This window comes from Panthera leo, chromosome B1, assembly GCF_018350215.1.
Source record: "Panthera leo isolate Ple1 chromosome B1, P.leo_Ple1_pat1.1, whole genome shotgun sequence".
Classification (NCBI taxonomy): domain Eukaryota; kingdom Metazoa; phylum Chordata; class Mammalia; order Carnivora; family Felidae; genus Panthera; species Panthera leo.
In genome coordinates, this window is record NC_056682.1 from 126,206,607 (window position 1) to 126,226,243 (window position 19,637).

At 36.4% G+C, this 19,637-nt stretch overlaps 1 protein-coding gene across 11 annotated transcripts in view; it reads right to left on the minus strand.

Annotated features, from left to right (window-relative positions):
- The window catches only part of PDLIM5 (PDZ and LIM domain 5), a 219,392-nt gene that overhangs the window by 47,135 nt on the left and 152,620 nt on the right, over nucleotides 1-19,637 (minus strand). For 10 of the 11 annotated variants that reach the window (XM_042935867.1, XM_042935866.1, XM_042935862.1 and 7 more), the window contains one exon: nucleotides 5,839-6,026. In XM_042935867.1, the coding sequence (XP_042791801.1) occupies nucleotides 5,839-6,026 (188 nt within the window). Of the gene's footprint in view, nucleotides 1-5,838; nucleotides 6,027-11,736; nucleotides 11,869-12,821; nucleotides 12,960-14,917; nucleotides 15,035-19,637 lie in introns of all 11 variants that reach the window. The other variant, XM_042935873.1, reaches the window with a different exon arrangement.

Genomic DNA, 19,637 nt, shown 5'->3' on the forward strand with positions numbered 1-19,637 from the left:
CATTTTACATTTGTTTTACAATTTTTACAAAATAGTGTAAAATAAGTAACTTTTACATTGCATAGTACACATTAAATGCCAGTTTGCAGCACCTAGAGCAAGATAAACAGCAAGAGTTCTGCAAATATTTTCTAATTTGAGCTAAGCATCACGATATAATTCAACTATGATTCACAATGGCAAAACGTGTTTTCTTTTTATAATATTAATGCTTTCTAACGTTATATAATGTGTAGTATTTTATACTGCTATAGTTTTGCTCAAATTAAATTCACTTGTATTTTCTGTAAGAAGTACAGTATTTTAAATACTAACCATATGAATCATGATTATAGTTGTGTTATTTGACTGCTTTAACTGCAAATTACACTCAGAGAAGACAGGATTCTGTTGCCCTCTTGTGGTAATTTTGCTGTAGTGTATTCTCCAGGAGTTCCACCTCAATTGGGATTTTTTCTTTTCACTTTAAAAGAGTGGTTATTTTAACCACAGTTTCTGAATTTCCAAAAGCAGTACGTATATTTTCTGCCCTCTGCAGTGCACAAAGTTAATGTTAGTTTCTACCTCATATAGTTTTTCCCTCACTTTTAAGAAACATTCTCCTGTTCCCTTCCAATTACTACACCAAAGAGATTTTTCTTAAAATTACTCTCTATATTCTAATGCACATACAAAATAATTGCAGCAAATATCGAGTCATAGATAAACTTCAAGTAAGTGGTAAATAATTAAAAATGTATGGGCTGGAGGCGCCTCGGTGGCTCAGTCGGTTGAGCATCTGACTTTGGCTCAGGTCATGATCTCGCGGTTCTGGAGTTCAAGCCCCACATCGGGCTGGCTGCTGTCAGCCTGTCAGTGCAGAGCCCGCTTCGAATCCTCTTTCCCTCTCTCTCTGCCCACCTCCACCCCCACTTGTGCTCTTTCAAAAATTAAAAAAAAAAAAAAAAAAAGACATCAAAAAATTTAAAAAAAACAACAAACTATGGGGTTGAGATGTCAGCATTTTCCCCCAAGAGAAGAGGTCTTGCTAAATCAATTAACAGTCTAGAAATTTCAGAAGCTAATGATATCAGACTGAATATTTTAAGTTTTTGAAAGTTAGACGACAGTCATTTCTTTAAAATAGCTCAGACCATATGCAATGGCCTATTTGTTGTTTCCCCTCCGACAAAAAATTTTAGCTTATCCTTGCAAAATTAGTAACACATAACAATTCAAAACCATTCAAAATGACACTATGAAATAAATTTTAATATAACTAATTAGTATTTGTCTAAAGATAATTTATTAATAATAAACAAAGTTAGTGTCTGATATGTTTAAACACTGGAAAATTACAAATCAAAAGACAGAATTCCTAAATTAACTAAAAAATCACTCTTACAACTGTAAAATGAGTCTTAAATAATAATAAATGATCAATCATTAAAGCAATTCTTAAAATATATATATATATTTAAAAAATATATATATATATATACATATATAGATTTAAAAGCAGACCCTTCTATATATTCAATCAATACTTTTCCCAACACTGATGAGGAAAGGCTAGAATTCAGTAGCAGTCTAGGTAAAAAGCACATTCTCTAAAGAAGGACTAGAGCATTCTAAGGCAAGGTAGCATGGCATGTGTCAGTAACTTGAGATGCTTTAGTAAGGCTATGGCACAGATTACAAATTGGAAGCAGTGGGAGACGACACTGAGAAGTTAGCAGGAGCCAAAGTGAAAGTGGACTTCCGTGGTAAGTTAAGGGATGGAGAAACACAGTAAAGCATCTGCAACAGGAGAGGAACATGGGCAAATCAGAGTTCTACAAAGATATCTGCTGCAGTATGGAGGACAGACTGATGGGGTGAGAAGACAGGGAAACTACTTACAAGCTGTTTGCAATGACAAAAGCTCGGACCAAGGCAATGGCTCTCACCACAGAGAGGAGAGAAGAAACTTGAGAAATACTAAGAAGTAAAATCATTAGGTGTTAGTTACTGTGAAAACGTGGGGGTAAGAGGTGGGAGGTCTCAAGATTACGCTGGAGCTTTGGTGACTAGTGGATGTACCATTCCCAGGGTTAGGTAATAATATTTCTGGACATGCTGCATTTAAGGTGCCACATGGAAACAGCAAGTAGGTCAACAAATTTGAGGATATGGAGCTCAGGACTGAGAGGACCCTAAATTATCAGTGGCTAGGTTGTAAAAGGAATCTGGATGACAGATCATCCAGGGAGTGTAAAGAGTGAGAAGAGACGAAGGCTGAGGGTTTGGAACTAGAGGCACTTAAGTATATGATCCCATCTTCTTGTTAAGAGGAGTCCTTTAGTCCTGTAACTATCACTTTTATTCATTTTAGGAGAAACAGGGGATTATTTAGTCTGCCTTGATTTTACAGATCAGAAAACAGAGGGTCAAAGAAGTTAAGTGACTTTACTTAAAGCTATTGGTAGAAGTGATCGAAAATTCAGGTTTCCAGATAAAGCCCAGGTTGTTCCCTCTTATTATTCGAATGCTCTCTCTCTATAACAAAATGAGGGATAAAAACCACATGATCATCTCATTAGATGCAGAAAAAAGTATTTGACAAAGTTCAACATCTGTTCATGATAAAAACTCTCCACAAAGTAGAATTATAGGGAATATACCTTCACATAATAAAGGCTGTTTATGACAAACCCAATGCTAACATCATATTCAATCATATTCAATGGTGAAAAACTAACAGCTTTTCCTCGAAGATCAAGAACAAGACAAGAATGTCCACTCTCCCCATTTGGATTCTACATAGTACATATCATAGTCCTAGTCACAGCAATCAGACAAGAAAAAGAGATAAAAGGCATCCAAATTGGGAGAGGAAGTAAAACTGTCACTATTTGCAGATGACATGATAGTATGTACAGAAAAGCCTAAAAACTCTGCCAAAGAACTCTTAGAACTAATAAAAAAATTTAGTAAAGTTGCAGGATACAAAATTAATGCACAAAAATCTGTTGCATTTCTATACACTAATGAACTACCAGAAAGAGAAATAAAGAAAATAATCCCATTTGCAACTGCACCAAAAATAATAAAATACCTAGAAATAAACTTAACCAAGAAGGTAAAAGAACTGTACTCTGAAAACTATAAACGCTGATGAAAGAAACTGAAGATTATACAAACAAATGGGAAGGTATTCTATATTCATGAACTGGGAGAGTTACTATTGTTAAAAATATCCATACTACCCAAACAATCTACAGATTCAATGCAATCCCTACCAAAATCCAAATAGTATTTTTCACAAAACTAGACCAAACAATTCTAAAATTTGTATGGAAAAAGAGAAGACCCTGAATAGACAAAGCAATGTTGAGAAAAAGGAGCAAAGCTGTAGGTATCACAGTCCCAAATTTTTTTTTAAGTTTGTTTATTTATTTTTCAGAGCAGGGGAGGGGCAAAGAGAGAGGGAAAGAGAGAATCCCAAGCAGGCTCTGAACTGTCAGCGCAGAGCCCAATGTGGGGCTCGATCCCATGAACCATGAGATCATGACCTGAGCTGAAATCAAGAGTCAATGGCTTAACTGATTGAGACATCCAGGCGCCCCATAGCCCCAGATTTTAAAGTATACCACAAAGCTATAGTAGTCAAAACAGTATGGTACTGGCTGGCAAAAACACAGATACACAGATCAATGGAATAATAGATACAGATCCCAGAATTAAACCCATACTTATATGATCAATTAATCTACAACAAAGGAAGCAAGAACACACAATAGGGGGAAAGATAGTTTAATCTCTTCAATAAATATTCCTGGGAAAACTGGACAATTAAATGCAAAAGAATGAAAGGGGACCACTTTCTTCTACCATACAGAAAAATAACTCAAAACAGATTAAAGATCTGTGAGACCTGTGGGGCGCCTGGGTGTCGCAGTAGGTTAAGCATCTGACTTCAGCTCAGGTCATGATTTCACGGTTCGTGGATTTGAGCTCCATGTCAGACTCTGTGCTGACAGCTTAGAGCGAGTCTGCTTTGGATTCTGTTTCCCTCTCTCTCTCTGCCCTTCCCCCTGCTCATGCTCTCTCTCTCAAAAAAAAATGTTAAAAAAAAAATTAAAAAAAAAGAAAAAGATCTGTGAGACCTGAAACCCTAAAACTCCTTAAAAAACACAGGCAGTAATCTCTTTGACATCAGGCTTCACAACATTTTTCTAGTTACATCTTCTCTGGCAAGGAAAACAAAAGCCAAAATAAACTATTGGGACTACACCAAAATCAAGGAAGGAAATCATTAACAAAACGAAAAGGCAACCTACTGAATGGGAGAGGATATTTGCAAATGATCTAATAAGGTGTTAATATCTAAGATATATAAAGAATTTAAACAAGTCAACACCAAAAAACAAATAATCCGATAAAAAATGGGCAGAGGACTTCAATAAAAATTTTTCCAAGAAGACATACGGATGCCAAGAGACACATGAAAAGATGCTCAACATCACTAATCATCAGGCAAATGCAAATCAAAACCACGACATCTCACCTTCCACCTGTCAGAATGGCTAAAATCAAAAAGACAAGACATAACAAGTGTTGGCAAGGATATGGAGAATAGGGAACTCTTGTGCACTACTGGTGGTAATGCAATTTGGTTCAACCACGGTGGAAAAGAGTATGGACATTCCTCAAAAACCTAAAAATAGAAATATCATATGATCTAGTAATTCCACTACTGGGTATTTACCCAAAGAAAACAGAAATATTATTTCAAAAAAATATATGCAATCCCTTTGTTTCCTGTAGCATTATTTATAATAACCAACGTGTGAAAGTAGCCCAGGTGTCCATCAACAGATGAACGGATAAAAAAGATGTGGTGTGTATATATATATAATGGAACTCAGCCATAAAAAAGAATGAGATCCTGCCTTTTGGTAACAACATGGATGGACCTGGAGGGTTTTATGCTAAGTAAAATAAGTCAGAGAAAGACAAATACCATAGGATTTCACTTATGTGTGGAATTAAAAAAAAAATGAATAAACAGATAAATAAACAAACAGAATCATAAATACAGAGAACTAAATGGTGGTTGCCAGAGGGTAAGGGCACTGAGGGGCTGGGTGAAATAGGTGAAAGGGACTAACAAGTACAAATTTCCAGTTATAAAATAAGTCACAGGGATAAAAAGTACAGCATAGGGTATCTATGGTCAATAATATGTTATATGGTGACAAACGGTAACTACATTTATTGTGGTGAGTACAGCATAATGTATAGAACTGTCAAAACACTATGTGGTACAGCTGAAAATACTTAACATTATATGTCAACTATACTTAAATAAATTAAAATTAAATAGAATTAAAATAAAATAAAATATGTGCTCTTTTTGGCACTGTAACCTTCTTGCAATTCTGCCTCATAAATCTTCAGAGGACAAGAAGGCAAAGATTCCTTCTTCAGTGGTTGATGACAATAAATGCTTCTGCTGTTGTTATTTTGTATATATCATCAAAACTAAAATACTGTATTTCCAAGGCTAAACTTCCATCAATACAGTTCGTTAGTAAGACCCCAAGTTTACAATTCACACATGTTTCTTGAGTAATCTGGGAAACAAAGAAATTGCTATAATTATGAGTAGCAAATGGCAATTCTATCAAACACACACACAGAACGTTTATGAGACACCTCAGAGGAAAACAGCTATAGCTATTCTATGCAGTCCTTTTTAAAGCTGAGATGGTCAAGAATGGGTTTCTTGACCCATGAATTCTATCATACGTCCTAGAAGATATTTTCATAATTACACTTAAGAAAAACAAAAAGCAAGAGATTTCTTTGGCCCACCTGCTTGGTTTGGCTGTTGCCAGCTTGGAGATTTGATAACGTTGGTGGATCCTGGAGGTTTGAAGGCAGCAGCAGTTGTGAGACCAGCCACCCCTGGTCTAGTGGCCGCTGGGCTCTCCTGTCTCTCAGGCATGCTCCGAGCTGAAGCTACTGATGGGACCAATTGCTGAGGAGTCTCCTGGGTGTTGCTAGAAAGGAAACAAGGAAACGCTTTGGTGAAGTGATAGCAGTCTGACTTAGCAATGAGCCTTTCTTTTCTCAATCTATTAAATCTCTAAGGAAAATAAAAATTATTAATGGATATTTTAAAAAAGAAAACCATGACTGAGGGACCATCTTTCTTTGAAACAAACAAAACAAAACAAAACAGGAAAGGAGGAAAGGAGTCAGATTACATTTGTTCACTACTTTGCAAATTCTCTTTAAAAGGTCTACCAGGAGAAATTAGGCTATTAAAACATTGTTACACCCAATCCCTTCGAAAAAGAAGCTATTTCTCTCTTCCTATTCTTATTTCAACATTTCAGAAGAGTCATCTAGATTAAAACAATTAATTAGTAAAGAATCCCTTATAATCTCTATGAAATGGCATAGATATCTCTTCCCCCTCCTTCTCACATTCTTCTGGAGTTTTATGAACTAAGTTTTCCTGACATCTTAACAGTCACTCTTTTCACTCACATACTCACTCACTTATTCATTCATTGAATAAACATTTAAGCACCTATTACATGCCAGACATTGTGCTCAGCACTGGCCACAGAGTGGTAAACAAGAGATAACATCCCCTGCTTAATAGAACATACAATGTTGTGTGTTCATAACACAGATAAACAAGACAAAACCGCCACTGTCCTCACTCAAAGTTATTTACTTGCTTAACAGGAGGCCTCATCTGTGCTGGTTTCAGTTTGAGTTAGAAGACCATATGGCTTTTTATTACCCTGTCATTTGTTATTTATAATTATATATTGTCATTTCAAAAAAACTCATTTTAAGTAGCTCAAATTATAAAATATGTACTTTGGAATGATATAATACTATAGCAGTTCCTCTCAAGTGAAGTATCACAATAATAATTATTGTAACAACAATAAGAATACATTATACTAACTTCTGAGCAAAAATCAAGGTACTGGTTGCTTAAATAATTCCATGCACAGAAACTCAAGTCCTTCCATAATTGAAACAAACAGCTGGAGGAATAGATCAATAAAGATAGGATACTAATTAATGACCAGTGAAATAAGTGCCCTTAATTATACTGCTTTGGTTGAGATTATTTCAATGAAAAGAAATTTCAAATTCAATCATGACCACTATACTACCATTCTAGGGGTTCCTGGGCACCTGGGGTGGTGTGGGTGACTTCAGTCAATTGAGCATCCAACTCTTCGTTTCAGCTCAGGTCAAGATCACAAGGTTCATGAGATCGAGCCCTGTGGCCTGCTTGGGATCCTCTCTTCCTCTTTCTCTCTGCCCCTTTCTCTCTCTCTCTGTCTCTTCCTCAATCTCTCTCTCTCGTTTTCTCTCAAAATAAATGAGTAAACTTAGAAAAAAAAAATAATACCTAATTTTTCCAATGCTCTTGAATCTGGGATGAAAACTAACAAAGCAGACCTGAAACTGCCTAGTCTTAGGAAGGCCACTTGTAAGGTTGGCCTCTAACTGGCATTTGAGAACTTGGCCAGTAAACAGTTCCCTACAGTCATATAAAACTTTTTCTAAAAGATAAGAGTAGCTCACTGTGCCTAAACTGTATAAACAACATGGTTTATGCTGAACACCTGCTTTCCTTCTGAGAGTCTGGACTTACAGTATAAACTAGGCACAGGGTGACAAAATAAGGAGCCCCAATAAAAGTTTGTCTTGGGCGCCTGGGTGGCTCAGTCAGTTGAGCATCTGACTTCAGCTCAGATCTGACTTCAGGTCATGATCTCATGGTTCATGGGTTCCAGACCCAAGTTGGGGTCTGTGCTGATGGCTCAGAGCCTGGAGCCTGCTTCAGATTCTGTGTCTCTCTCTCTCTGCCCCTGCCCTGCTTGCCCACACTCTGTCTCTCCCTGTCTTCCTCTCTCAAAAATAAACATCAAAAAAAAAGTTTGTCTTACGAACTCAGTTTCTAATGAGCTTTTCCAGTAAACATTTTGAACGTTTTGTCACAGCTCACTGCTATAGGAAGGAACACATCCTGTGTGACCTCACTGAGAAAGGACTTTTGGAAACTTGAGTGTCTTTTCTTCTGGACTTGATCCCATGTACCCTTTCCCCTTGCTGATTTTGCTTTGTATTCTTGTACCATAATAAATCTTAGTCATAAGTACAACTATATACCCAATTCTGTAAGTCCTCTAGTGAATCATCAAACCTGGGGGTGGTCCTGGGGTGCCTCTGACACTAAACAGTTTTGAAAAATCATACTAGAGCTAGTTTAACTTTCTTGACATATCATTCCCTATTATTGTTCTCTCAAATTCAAGTGTAACAGAGCCATCACCTTCTTTATTTTTAAAAAAAATTTTTAATGTTTATTTTTGAGAGAGAGACAGAATTGAGTGGGGGAGGAGCAGAGAGAGGAAAACACAGAATCTGAGGCGAGCTCCAGGCTGCGAGCTGTCAGCACAGAGTCCAATATGGTGCTCAAACTCACAAACCGTTGAAATCATGACCTGAGCCGAAGTCGGACGCTCAACCGACTGAGCCACCCACGTGCCCCTAAGATGTTTAAATCTTAAACAACTCTTTAGATACAAAGTGTGAGCAGGAAATTATAAAGACAGACCTTATAAAATTCTAGGGGCACCTGGGTGGCTCAGTCAGTTAGGCATCCAACTCATGATTTTGGCTTAGGTCATGATCTGATGGTTCATGAGTTCCAGGCTCTGTGCTGACAGTTCAGAGGCTGCTTGAGATTCTCTCTCTCTCCCTCTCTCTGTCCCTCCCCTGCTCACTCTCACTCTCTCTCAAAAATAAATAAACTTTTTAAAAAGTTCTAAATTATAAGAAAGAAAGCTGTTCCATTTATGTTTAAATTCAGGACTGTCAGCAGATCTCAACATTCCCAGGGGAAATAGATCTCTACTTAAAAAATTTAATGTAGTAATGAAAGAATATTAGGTTTTATTGAGACAATCATATATCTGAATAAATAACGCTTAGGCCCGTAAAAAAGCTAACTTCTTTTTTCCTAATTTTTAGTATTAGCTACTACTTAAAGAAAATATATTTGGGAACAAAATGTTATAATAATCACTAACAGAAAAATATTTTGAATTAATGACTGATTTATTACTACAGTGGCATGATTACTTAGATTAGTATCTTATTTCTGAAATTATGACTCATATATATTTTTTCTAAATTTAAGTTGTTGAAGATATACCTATATTCTAAACAAAATTAAAATGCCTTCTAAAGGATTCTAATAAGCAAACCAGAATAAATCCATAAATACCTTTAGCTAATTCCACAGAAGCTAAGGATCAAATATAGTCATTTTTCCTAGTCTGTCAAATAAATAAGCACTGAAATATTAAATGGAAATGACTTCCATCTCAAGAATACCAAAGTTTTTGTTTCATATTACAAAAACTCAACACAGAAAAATACACTAACAGAGCAAAGGTTTCTTTACAAAACTGACCTGTTGAGAAAAAAGAAAAAGGAAGAAAAGTGAACTTTCAGTGTCTAGAACCTGATTTATTTTGAGTTTACATTCCTTTCCCACATTTGTTTAACTATTACAACAAATAAATTTCGGCTGCAGATTGACAACAGTTGGAAATTTTGTTTATTTTCAATGGAAAAACTGTTCAAAAAATACTCCTGAGGTAAATTTTATTCTAATTATATATTTAATTTTTTTAAAAAACCCAACCATACATCACAGGTTTAATTATCAATGTTTAAACTAAACAGTTTTTGGCTAAAGTGTTACCAAAAAATTAATATACTAGTAGACTCTGAAGTAGTAGGAAAGGAATATTTCTGGAAGGATCATCATCATTATAAGCATTCTTCTGTCAAAACTCTAAAAAAGGACCTAGACAAAGAGAGAAGCCATGAGCCTCCTTCCTTCCTGAATTGTGTTTGCAAGAAATTTTTTCCTAAGCAAAATTACCTTAAGACTTTTTTGTATCAAAATTCAAAATGCTGAATATACTATAATAGAAAGAAACAAGTTTGGTGGTATACTATACTTTATTATAATTTTAGAGATTATTCTCTTAGAAAAGGAAAAATAAGAGATAAGACATGTGACTGTCCCAACTGCTTTTTCTTCTCACTTGAGTTCACTAAGGTCTCCTTAGAGAACCAAATGTTCCTGCTGTTGTAGAATGCCAACTCACTTATCTTGTTGAAAATCATTTCCCTTCCCAAATACCGAAATATGTTTAGTTTGTGCCTATTGCTGTTAATAAAAAGTAATGATAATGGCTACCTGCTCTACAAGTGGGTCCATGGATAGTGTCAGTCAGCCCATTACTGCATGCACATCTTTTTTGTTCTTTAAACAAGAAGTTTATTTAAACAACAAAATGTTTTACTTGAAGGGAAAACTATCTAGGATTCACTTATTTCAGAGTACTATCTCTACTTAAAGACAGACTGCATGTAAAAGCTATGTATGAAAATGTTATAAAACTGTCCTTGTTTTTGCAACGGTAAATGAAAAAAACATTAACATTCTCTCATCAAGCAAGGTTTGCAAGAATTTTAATGTTATTCTTTTATATTAAATAGTGAGTGCAAAATAACTTACTGGAATATAAAGATAAGGGCTGACTGAGCAGGGCACTAATGAAGGGAATATTGTCTCATAACTAGTATTTTTCTCCATCTTATTTCCGTTTTCCCCATCCCATCTCCACTTGATATCAATCAAAACATATCATTGGTCACTTAGCTTTTTAAAAATGCAATAGGTACTTTTCTGGAAAGAATATCTAGAACATTCCATTAAGTTCTCTAAGGGACTTTTTATTCTCAGTGTGGTCAGTAGCCTGTCTCTGTACAGAGTTAGCTCTGATGATGAAAGATTTCTGTTCAATTAACACTCACAATTCCACAAATATAAAATTATTTGGGGAGGTTTTTTTTCCTTAGAGAAAAATGGACAATGATCTCTCTCCCTCTATTTAAACATCCTCCTAAAAAGTTATATAATTAAGTATATTGAAAACCTCCATAGCAGTGGATAGGCTCTGAACACATAATCAGTGGATGGCCCAAATCATATCAGGTTTTTACTAATTATAGTCATAGCTGTATACCCCATCATTAATTTTATGCTCCATCAGAAATGATTTTATACAGTTATTTCATTAAGATTACACCTTTAGTGAACACTTGGGATATTTTTATTTTTTATATTATGCCTAATAATTTTTGGCATCATGGTTAAGTTTAGTAAAAAAATTAATTTTGTGTTTCAGAATTTCCCAGATATGGTAAAATTGTTGTTTGCCCCAGTAAAAACTTCGTATTAAGTACTATAAGTAGTAGCCAATCAAAATGAATTGTTTTATTATTCTTTTTCATTTCTGCAAAAGGTATAAAGGTATATCTTACTAAACATTTGATTCTTCTAGTACAGCTACATGCACGCAATAAAAGGGTTCCACTATAATTTAAATACTTGCAAAACTACTAATAATTTCATACCAACATCAAATGTGCTATTAAAAAATGTCACAAGGGGTTAAAAGGAAAGTTAATGACCATACAAAATAACACGCTTGTGCAATAAGCATTGCACTGAATTTACAGTTAATTTAAAACAACATAAATCCGCTCTAGGACTTTCTCATCTGGCTTATTAATATAGTGGTTAAGTGTTAGAGAGAAAGCAGTATATTTCACAGCAAACCACCACTGTGATATGCGCTGCCACAGTACCTTGCTTCCTTAACATGGATAGAGCCAGTTGACTTTCTGGAGGCCTGGAGGTACGAGAAAGCTAAAGGCTTGGAAACAGGGCTGATGCAAAGTGCATCCAGGAGTGTGTGATATTTATCAGGACTGGAGAGCCTGGTGAGCATTCAGAAAGAGGTTTAAGACGAAAAATCACAGGACCAATAGCAAAAAGTAGTTTTTACAGTCTATGATTGGAAACATTTTCAGAAAGAGCTACAGACAGAAGCATTTTACAGACAGGCAGAAAAAACAAAGCAGTAGAAAGAGGATAAAAAGAAGGGCAAAGAGTATTCTATTATTTGACTCATTCATATGGAAATGACTAGATTTTCACCAAAGCTTAGATTGAGACAATCTTTTAGAAAGCGTGTAAAGCTATAAAGACTACTAGACATTATGTAAAAACAGAATCTCACAAAAATAAAAAGTTACTATTCTTTTTGGGGGAGGAGAGGTGTTAGAATAGTTTGACTTTAGATCACCCTCAAATACAATCAGTTTGTGGGAGAAGAGAATACCAATAGAAACTTAAAATATCTACTGATAGTTCATTCTGTTTCAGATTATGAAAAACTAAAAATTATACAAACCCCACAACATTCAACTGAGAAGTATCCTAGACAAATGGCAGTAATGGAAAGAGATGAACAGGTGATTTAAAGAAAAACCGGTAACAGGGTGCCTGTGTGGCTCAGTCAGTTAAGCGTCCGACTCTTGGTTTCGGCTCAGGTCATGATCTCACGGTTTCATAGGTTCAAGCCCTGCCTTGCGCTCCATGCTGACAGTGCAGAGCCTGCCTGGGATTCTCTCTCCCTCTCTCTGCCCCTCCTCCCACTTGTGCTGTCTCTCTCTCTCTCTCAAAATAAAAAAATAAACTTAAAAAAAGAAAAACCAGTAAGAAACACTGTGGGAGAGGTCTATGACCCGGGTAAAATGTTCACAACACAATCAAGGTCTCATACGGAGCTGTGACTGTTTCAAGTGGCTATGTCTTCTTTGAGGGGACCTGTAAGGCTGTGAAAAGTGTTGGAAATCACACAAGACACACCCTGCACATAAAGCTCTACCTGGTTTTTGCAGCAAGAACAGCAGACACAGTAGCAGCTGCGCTGCTCAGAGCCGCAGCACTGTATCTAGCAGGAGAAGAGAAGGTAGAAAAGTTTCGAAAACCTTCCAAAGAACTTGTTGCCACACTGCTTGTGTTGCTGCTTAAATTGATAGGTAGGGAAGGGAAAAAAAGAGGAGAGGAACAAAAAGGGAAAGTGAGAAGAGGTAGCATAATAAAGGTAAGATAGTAAACATCCTACATTAATAGACATTATAAAGGTACAATACAGAAGTGTAACAGAAGGTCAGGCCATTTATTTACTGTTGCTATGATTTCTCACGGAAATTAAAATTTGATATATAATCCTCCATAAAACTGATTTTTGAGATACAAATGCTTTTGAATGTATTTAACTTCTGACTCTAATCCTATTTAAAGTTAAATCCATATCATACATCACACATGTGAGGATTGATTTGTCAGCATCTAAGTAGAAAATAAATCTAAACATGACGGCTTGAATTTCTGTAAGCAGAGAAAGGAAGGTTATGTCGATTACTCTAAAGAGCCTCTACGTAAAGAGCTTTACCTTAGAGATGATATACACCCAGAGCCTGACATTTTAATGAGACTATGCTTTCAAGAGAAGCAGGTACAACCAGCTGCCTATTCAGAAGCAGCAATACATATTAAAAGGAATAAGAAATAACTTTAAAATATTGAGAATGAACCTCCTTGGGGAAGAAAAGCACCCCTGTAAAATAAACAGCACAGTTTAAGTGAATATGACTAAAACAGCACTCTCCCTAATGTTCTATACTCCTATTTTCAGTTAGCTCTGTCAAGACTCAAAAATGCTGGTATAAAATTTTATTTCCAGAACTCTTATGATTAAAATAATAATATTTTCCTTTGGTCTTTTAGAAAAGGTCAAACACCTGGACAGGAATTAACATTCCATCATTAGGGCTGTGATGCTTTTCAAGTTGGTTATCAACTTGAAATTGATAATTTCTTTTTTATTAAGTAAAAAGAAAATCTAAAATGCACAGCGTGAAACCTATGGTCTCCTCCTTTATGCGTGCAAGTTATTAATAAACATTCTCACCATTCTATGATCACTTTTTTCACAACTGGTGACAGTGGCCACCTCCAACACAAAGCAAGTATGTGCCAGACTCAACTCAGGTTAATTTAAATGAGAGCTCAGGTGTCTGAAACTGTCTTTTCTCCTTGTTGGAAGGATTTGATAATCCATTATTCCTAGTTTCACTGGCTATAACTTTACAAACCGTTAGAAAGCAAATTAAAGAGCAGTGGCAAGCCATTTTTAAAAATTATACAGAGTTGTTTAAGTATAATGTTTTCCCAAGCCTATAATTTATTTGAACTGTAGCGCTATGTTTTAGCAACTGTCGTGAATGGCTAGAAAAGAAAGAATGGGGCGAGAAAGAGAAAAGAATGATGCTATTAGTGTCAGGGTAGGGTAACGTGAGTGTCATACAATGTGGACGAATCAAGTTACCAAATGCCTCAATTGTGAATTTCTCGATTACTCTGCATCTTTCAGGCAATGGGTACTATTTGGGGGAAGTAATGGAGAATAATAAGAAACTTAAGTCTGTTTAAAAAAGAAAAGGAAACTGTAACGAATTTCTTTCATGGCATTGTATCATAAATATTCATATAAAAGGACTTAGCATGAGTGCAGTCCTGTACAATCTTACAAGTAACCTCAATATCTTTAGAATACGTGTGGGCACCCAGAACATAAGATCTCTAGTGCTCCTATTTTAGAAGTGATGCTCTAATTCAGTAGACTTATAACAAACTCAAGGGAGCTGACTTTCCAAATCACAACGAATAAATAGAAGGCATAGACCCTAACTCTATATTTATGTTTGAATCTGAACAAGAGAGAGAAAAAGAGAGAGAAACATAAAATCAATGTAAAGCGGTGTTCCACAGCTGAGCGCCAAGCTTTCTTGTCTATATATTAATGATGTCAGTTCTGTAATCTACGATCACTTGTTCCCTTTTAGTCCATTTTAGTATTTAATTGCACCCATCAGCATTAAAATTTAGACATACCAAAAAGGAAAAAAAAAACTCTACCTAGAATATGTAGTCACTTTGGAGAGTGTGGCTACTTGGCTACCAATATGTAAAACCTGAGGTGCTGCAGGTGGGGGAGGTCCACTCCTAGGTAGGTCTTCCCAAGAACTGTCAAACCTAAGTTTTCAGAAGCAAAATAAGCAAGGCAAAGGAAATATTAAGGAAAAGTACAGACACTTATCATCTATCCACCTTTTAAGTACACTGGCTCCATTTGGGAAAAACTCCAGCTTTTGTTCTTTAACTTCGTATCTGCAAAAAGTTAAAACCAAAACCAACATCCTCACCATCACCAAACAGAGGCTGTCCCCATCCCCCATTTTTTTTAACATGGCTACCTTCGTGTGGGAGAAAGGTGGATGGGAATTCCCACACATCTAGTCCCAACACTGTGTATTATGTACTATGTAGGTATCCAATACAAAGTACAAAAGACTATGTACTTTGCATGCTTCAGGGAAGTTAGGCTCCACAAAATTAGTTCAGTTGCCCAATATCATATACCTAGTAAGGGTCAGGTGGAATTTGAACCAGGTCTGTCTGTACTATTTCCACTACATAATGCTTTCCAGCATCTTGTGGGGTGGCTGTCTGAGTAGGGCACTGCAAGAAAGCAACTGAAAACATCCTATCAAGTCAGAATGCTGTGTTTGCAGATCTGGAATTACACAGATGTTTATCTCCATGGAAACAAGGTATTTTATCCATTCACACAACAAATACTTGCATGCAATTTTGTTGCTTTATTTTTTACTTTGTTTTTCTCCTGTCCATACCATTTTTTCTTCTGAATGCCAGAATTGAATTTTAGAGGAACTATCACCAGGTTAAAAAAAAAAATGAAAAATTCAGTGTGAGGCTTGAAAGAAGAAAGCACAATGTGTAACACTTTGGGAAGAAAAAATAAATAGGAGAAATACAAAATTGCCCATTGTTTAAAAAAAAAAAAAAGAGCCTGTGAATAAAAAAAATAGAGGTCAGTTGTGTTACATGGATTTTCAGAATAGAAAATGGAACACTAAGACAGAAATAGAAAGGGAGAGAGGTTATATTCCCACTTTTTATTTAGCATTGGTCATACCTTTACCAGAGTGTTGAAAAACAAGGTAGACAACTGAAGAAAAATGTCATGGTAGAATTTAAGTATCATTTAAGAGACAGAGTAGAAATGTTAAATAAGAACTGTAAATCCTATACCATGACTGTCGGACCAAATAAATTAAGAGTGGTTTTCATATTTTAAAATGCTTTTTATAATTTTTTTAAAATTTATTATTTTGAGAAAGAGAGCGCACGAGTCGGGGAGAGGCAGAGAGAAAAAAATCCCAAGCAGGCTCCGCACTGTCAGCACAGAGCCCAATGCGGGGCTAAACTCCTGAACTGTGAGATCATGACCTGAGCCAAAATCAAAATGCTCAACTACCTGAGCCACCCAGGAGCCCCTAAATGGTTTTTCTTATTTTAAAGAAAAGAAGGAGCGCCTGGGTGGCTCAGTCAGTTAAGCATCCAACTTCGGCTCAGCTCATGCATGATCTCACAGTTGACATGTTTGAGCCCCACGTGGGTCTCTGTGCTGACAGCCCAGAGCCTGGAGCCTGCTTCAGATTCTGTGTCTCCCTCTCTCTCTGCCCCTCCCCACTAGCACTCTGTCTCTCTCAAAATCATGAACATTAAGAACATTTCAAAAAACTGAAAAGAATAATAACATTCCATGATACATGAAAATTACATGAAATTCAAACTTCAGCTCTCAGATAGTTTTAATGAGCTTTAAATAAAGCTTTATGGAAAGCAGCCAGGTTCTCTCATTTACCTATGTCTAGGGCTGCTTTTACACTACACACACAGGTTAGCAGCTGTGACAGGCCAGGTGGCTCACAAAACCTAACATATTTACTATCTATCTGGATCTTTACAAAAACAGCTTGCTGACCCCTGTCCTAGAGATAACATCTCTACACAGCTACCAGAGTAAACTTTTAACAACACAAATCTGACCCTGTCTGTCGCTGAGCAGCACTGCTCTAAAGACACCTGTGGTTTTGGGCTCCCTATTCTCCAGTAAGAGCTCTTCCTTTCTGCCTTGCTCCAATCCAACTGCTTTTTCCTCTCTTCCTGAGAAAGGCCAAGTTTCTCCCCACCTCTAGGCCTCTGCACAGTCTGCTACCACTCACTTTCTATACCTACCTCTCTACCATACCTTCACTGGGCTAATTCCTAAGCGTGCTTCTGGCCTCAGTTTAAATGTCACCTTCTCAGGGAGGTCTCAATCATTCCCCAAATCACCTTAGGTTGCCCAGGTCCTATGCTTTCAAAATACCCTGTACTTTTTCTTCACAGAACTTGTTACTAATGAAATCATATAGTCTGTGGGGTTATTTGTTTAAATCTGGATTCCCTCATTAAATTAGAAGCTTCCTGAGGTTAGGGACCATTATGTTTACTGGTATAAGTGAAGTGCTTACCACAATGTAAACAATAAATGTTTGTTGAATAAATGCATGAATGAAACTTACTGTTTTCAAATACAGAAGTCACTTACAATATACATATATTTCTTAGAAAATACTTGTACCTTCTAAAGACTATACAGCAATCAGGTTAAACAGGTACTATAATACTGCCTAAGCAAGAAGGGTCACATCATCTAAGAAACTACTAGACCTCTAAAAGTATCTTTAAAAATGCCCTTTACAACATAAAGAACTATCAGTAGTCTAGAAGAAAAAGAAAACATAAAGAATTATCAATGTCTACATATGACTATATTAATGAGGACAGGAAAGAAAAGGGATAAGGTGGAGTTCAGTCTTCCAATACCTCCATGAAATGTGCTGATCGGAAAAATGAGCGCCAATTGAGAATAAACTTCACATAATTCATGAAATATCTTCTAAAGCCAGATTTCCAAGTTGCCAAACAAATGCACTTGGCAGGTTTCCCATGAGTTATGCACACCTATTTCTTTGCTTAGCCAACCTCTAAAACTACTAGACTTAAGAAAATCTTGAACTACCTCATTTAATATGGAACAGACATCAGTATCTACTCTAATTCTGCCATCCCCTAATATTTATCCCTTTTAGGATTGGGAGGAAGCTCTAATTCATGTCACCTCTGCAGCAGCCAAACTTCCTGCTTTGTCTGTTACTTGAGTTTTCATTTCTTACCAGAGAGAGGTATGAAGACTTAAAATCCTTCCCAGGTATGTCTGAAGAGTTGGGCTTGCAGCCTTTTAGTCTGCTTTTCTTAGGAAAACTGAACAAAGAGCCATTTGCGCATTATCTTTCTCATCAATTGTGTCTTTCTTTGCATAGTTTCGACATTGTCTCTTTCCATGCTTTCTAATGGGGACCCATGCTAACAATTTGTCCAGGTGTGAGGCTGCTCATCCTACTAATTTACCATTCTGCAGGACCAGGGAATGGACCTCTCTTTCTTTGCCCCAGTCCTGACAACTACCCAAATGCAAGATCCTTATGCTGTGTATTCCACCTCCTCCCTTTTTCTCAGGGGCTTCAATTGATTTATTTCCTTTGCATTTTCCATCTCCCTCTCCACTGCATGCTTTGAGTCCCCATTCAAAACCACTATAAAATCGCCTTTTTGCAAAGGAAACAAAACACCAAAAGCCCAATTATAGAATAATTTCTCCTAAAAAAATAATAATAAAACACATGAACAACAAAACTACCTTTCCCTTCCATTTTCCTATTCTTATTAAAAGTCAAGCTGAATGATAGTTTCACTCCAGCAACTCTGTCTCCATTTCCTCACCTGCCTGTCACTCTTTAACCACCTCAAGTGGGCCTCATCCTCCAAGCTTTATAAAACCGTATTTTTGTCAAGGTAACTAATGATCTCTCTGTGGCTAAATTGACAGTTTGTGTTCCTCGTTTTCTTTTTATTGTGGTAAAAAACACAACATAAAACTACCTTCTTAACTATTTTTAAGTGTACATGCAGTTCATTAGTCATAAGTATATTCATTGTGAAATAGACCTTTAGAACATTTTTATCTTGCAAATCTTGAACTATAGCCATTGAACAACTCCTCTTCCCCGCCCCCCCCAAACCCCTGACGACCACCACGCTACTTTCTGTTCTGTGAATCTTCTTTAATACCTCATATAGGTAGAATCGTACAGTTTTGTCTTTTTGAGTACATTCCTCATTTTACTTAGTCTTGGTATGAAACCCAGCTGAGCACTCCTTCTCTTCTCCTGTCTTCTGTACCTCAATCGTACACACTTGCCTGTCTTTAGTACTATTTTACTGGCTATTCCTAGAAGCCTGACTCACTGTCTTCCTCTTTACCTCATCCCAACAATCTTGACTTTAGTGCTGTCACGTTGAATCACTGAATAACCTGACGGCTAAATTCTTTGGCTTCTTCACTTCATTGATAATTCTTCTAAGGCTAAATCTTAGGCCTGGAATATCTCAGCCATGCACTCCAGAATTCATAGCCTCTATTTTTCATCAAAAAGAATAATACACCTAAAATCTGGATTTTAAGCACCTCTTTGTTTTGTAACTTACTCCTCTACATCTTGAGTCTATTAGCTTCTTTACTATACTGAACTGACATTTACCACGGACTCTTACCAACTAAATTAATCTTTACCAAATTCACACAATCTTAGCAGCATTTCTCTATCCATCAACCCCTGCCCCTCAGTATTTCTACACTCTTGTCAGCACTTCCTCTAAAATATAC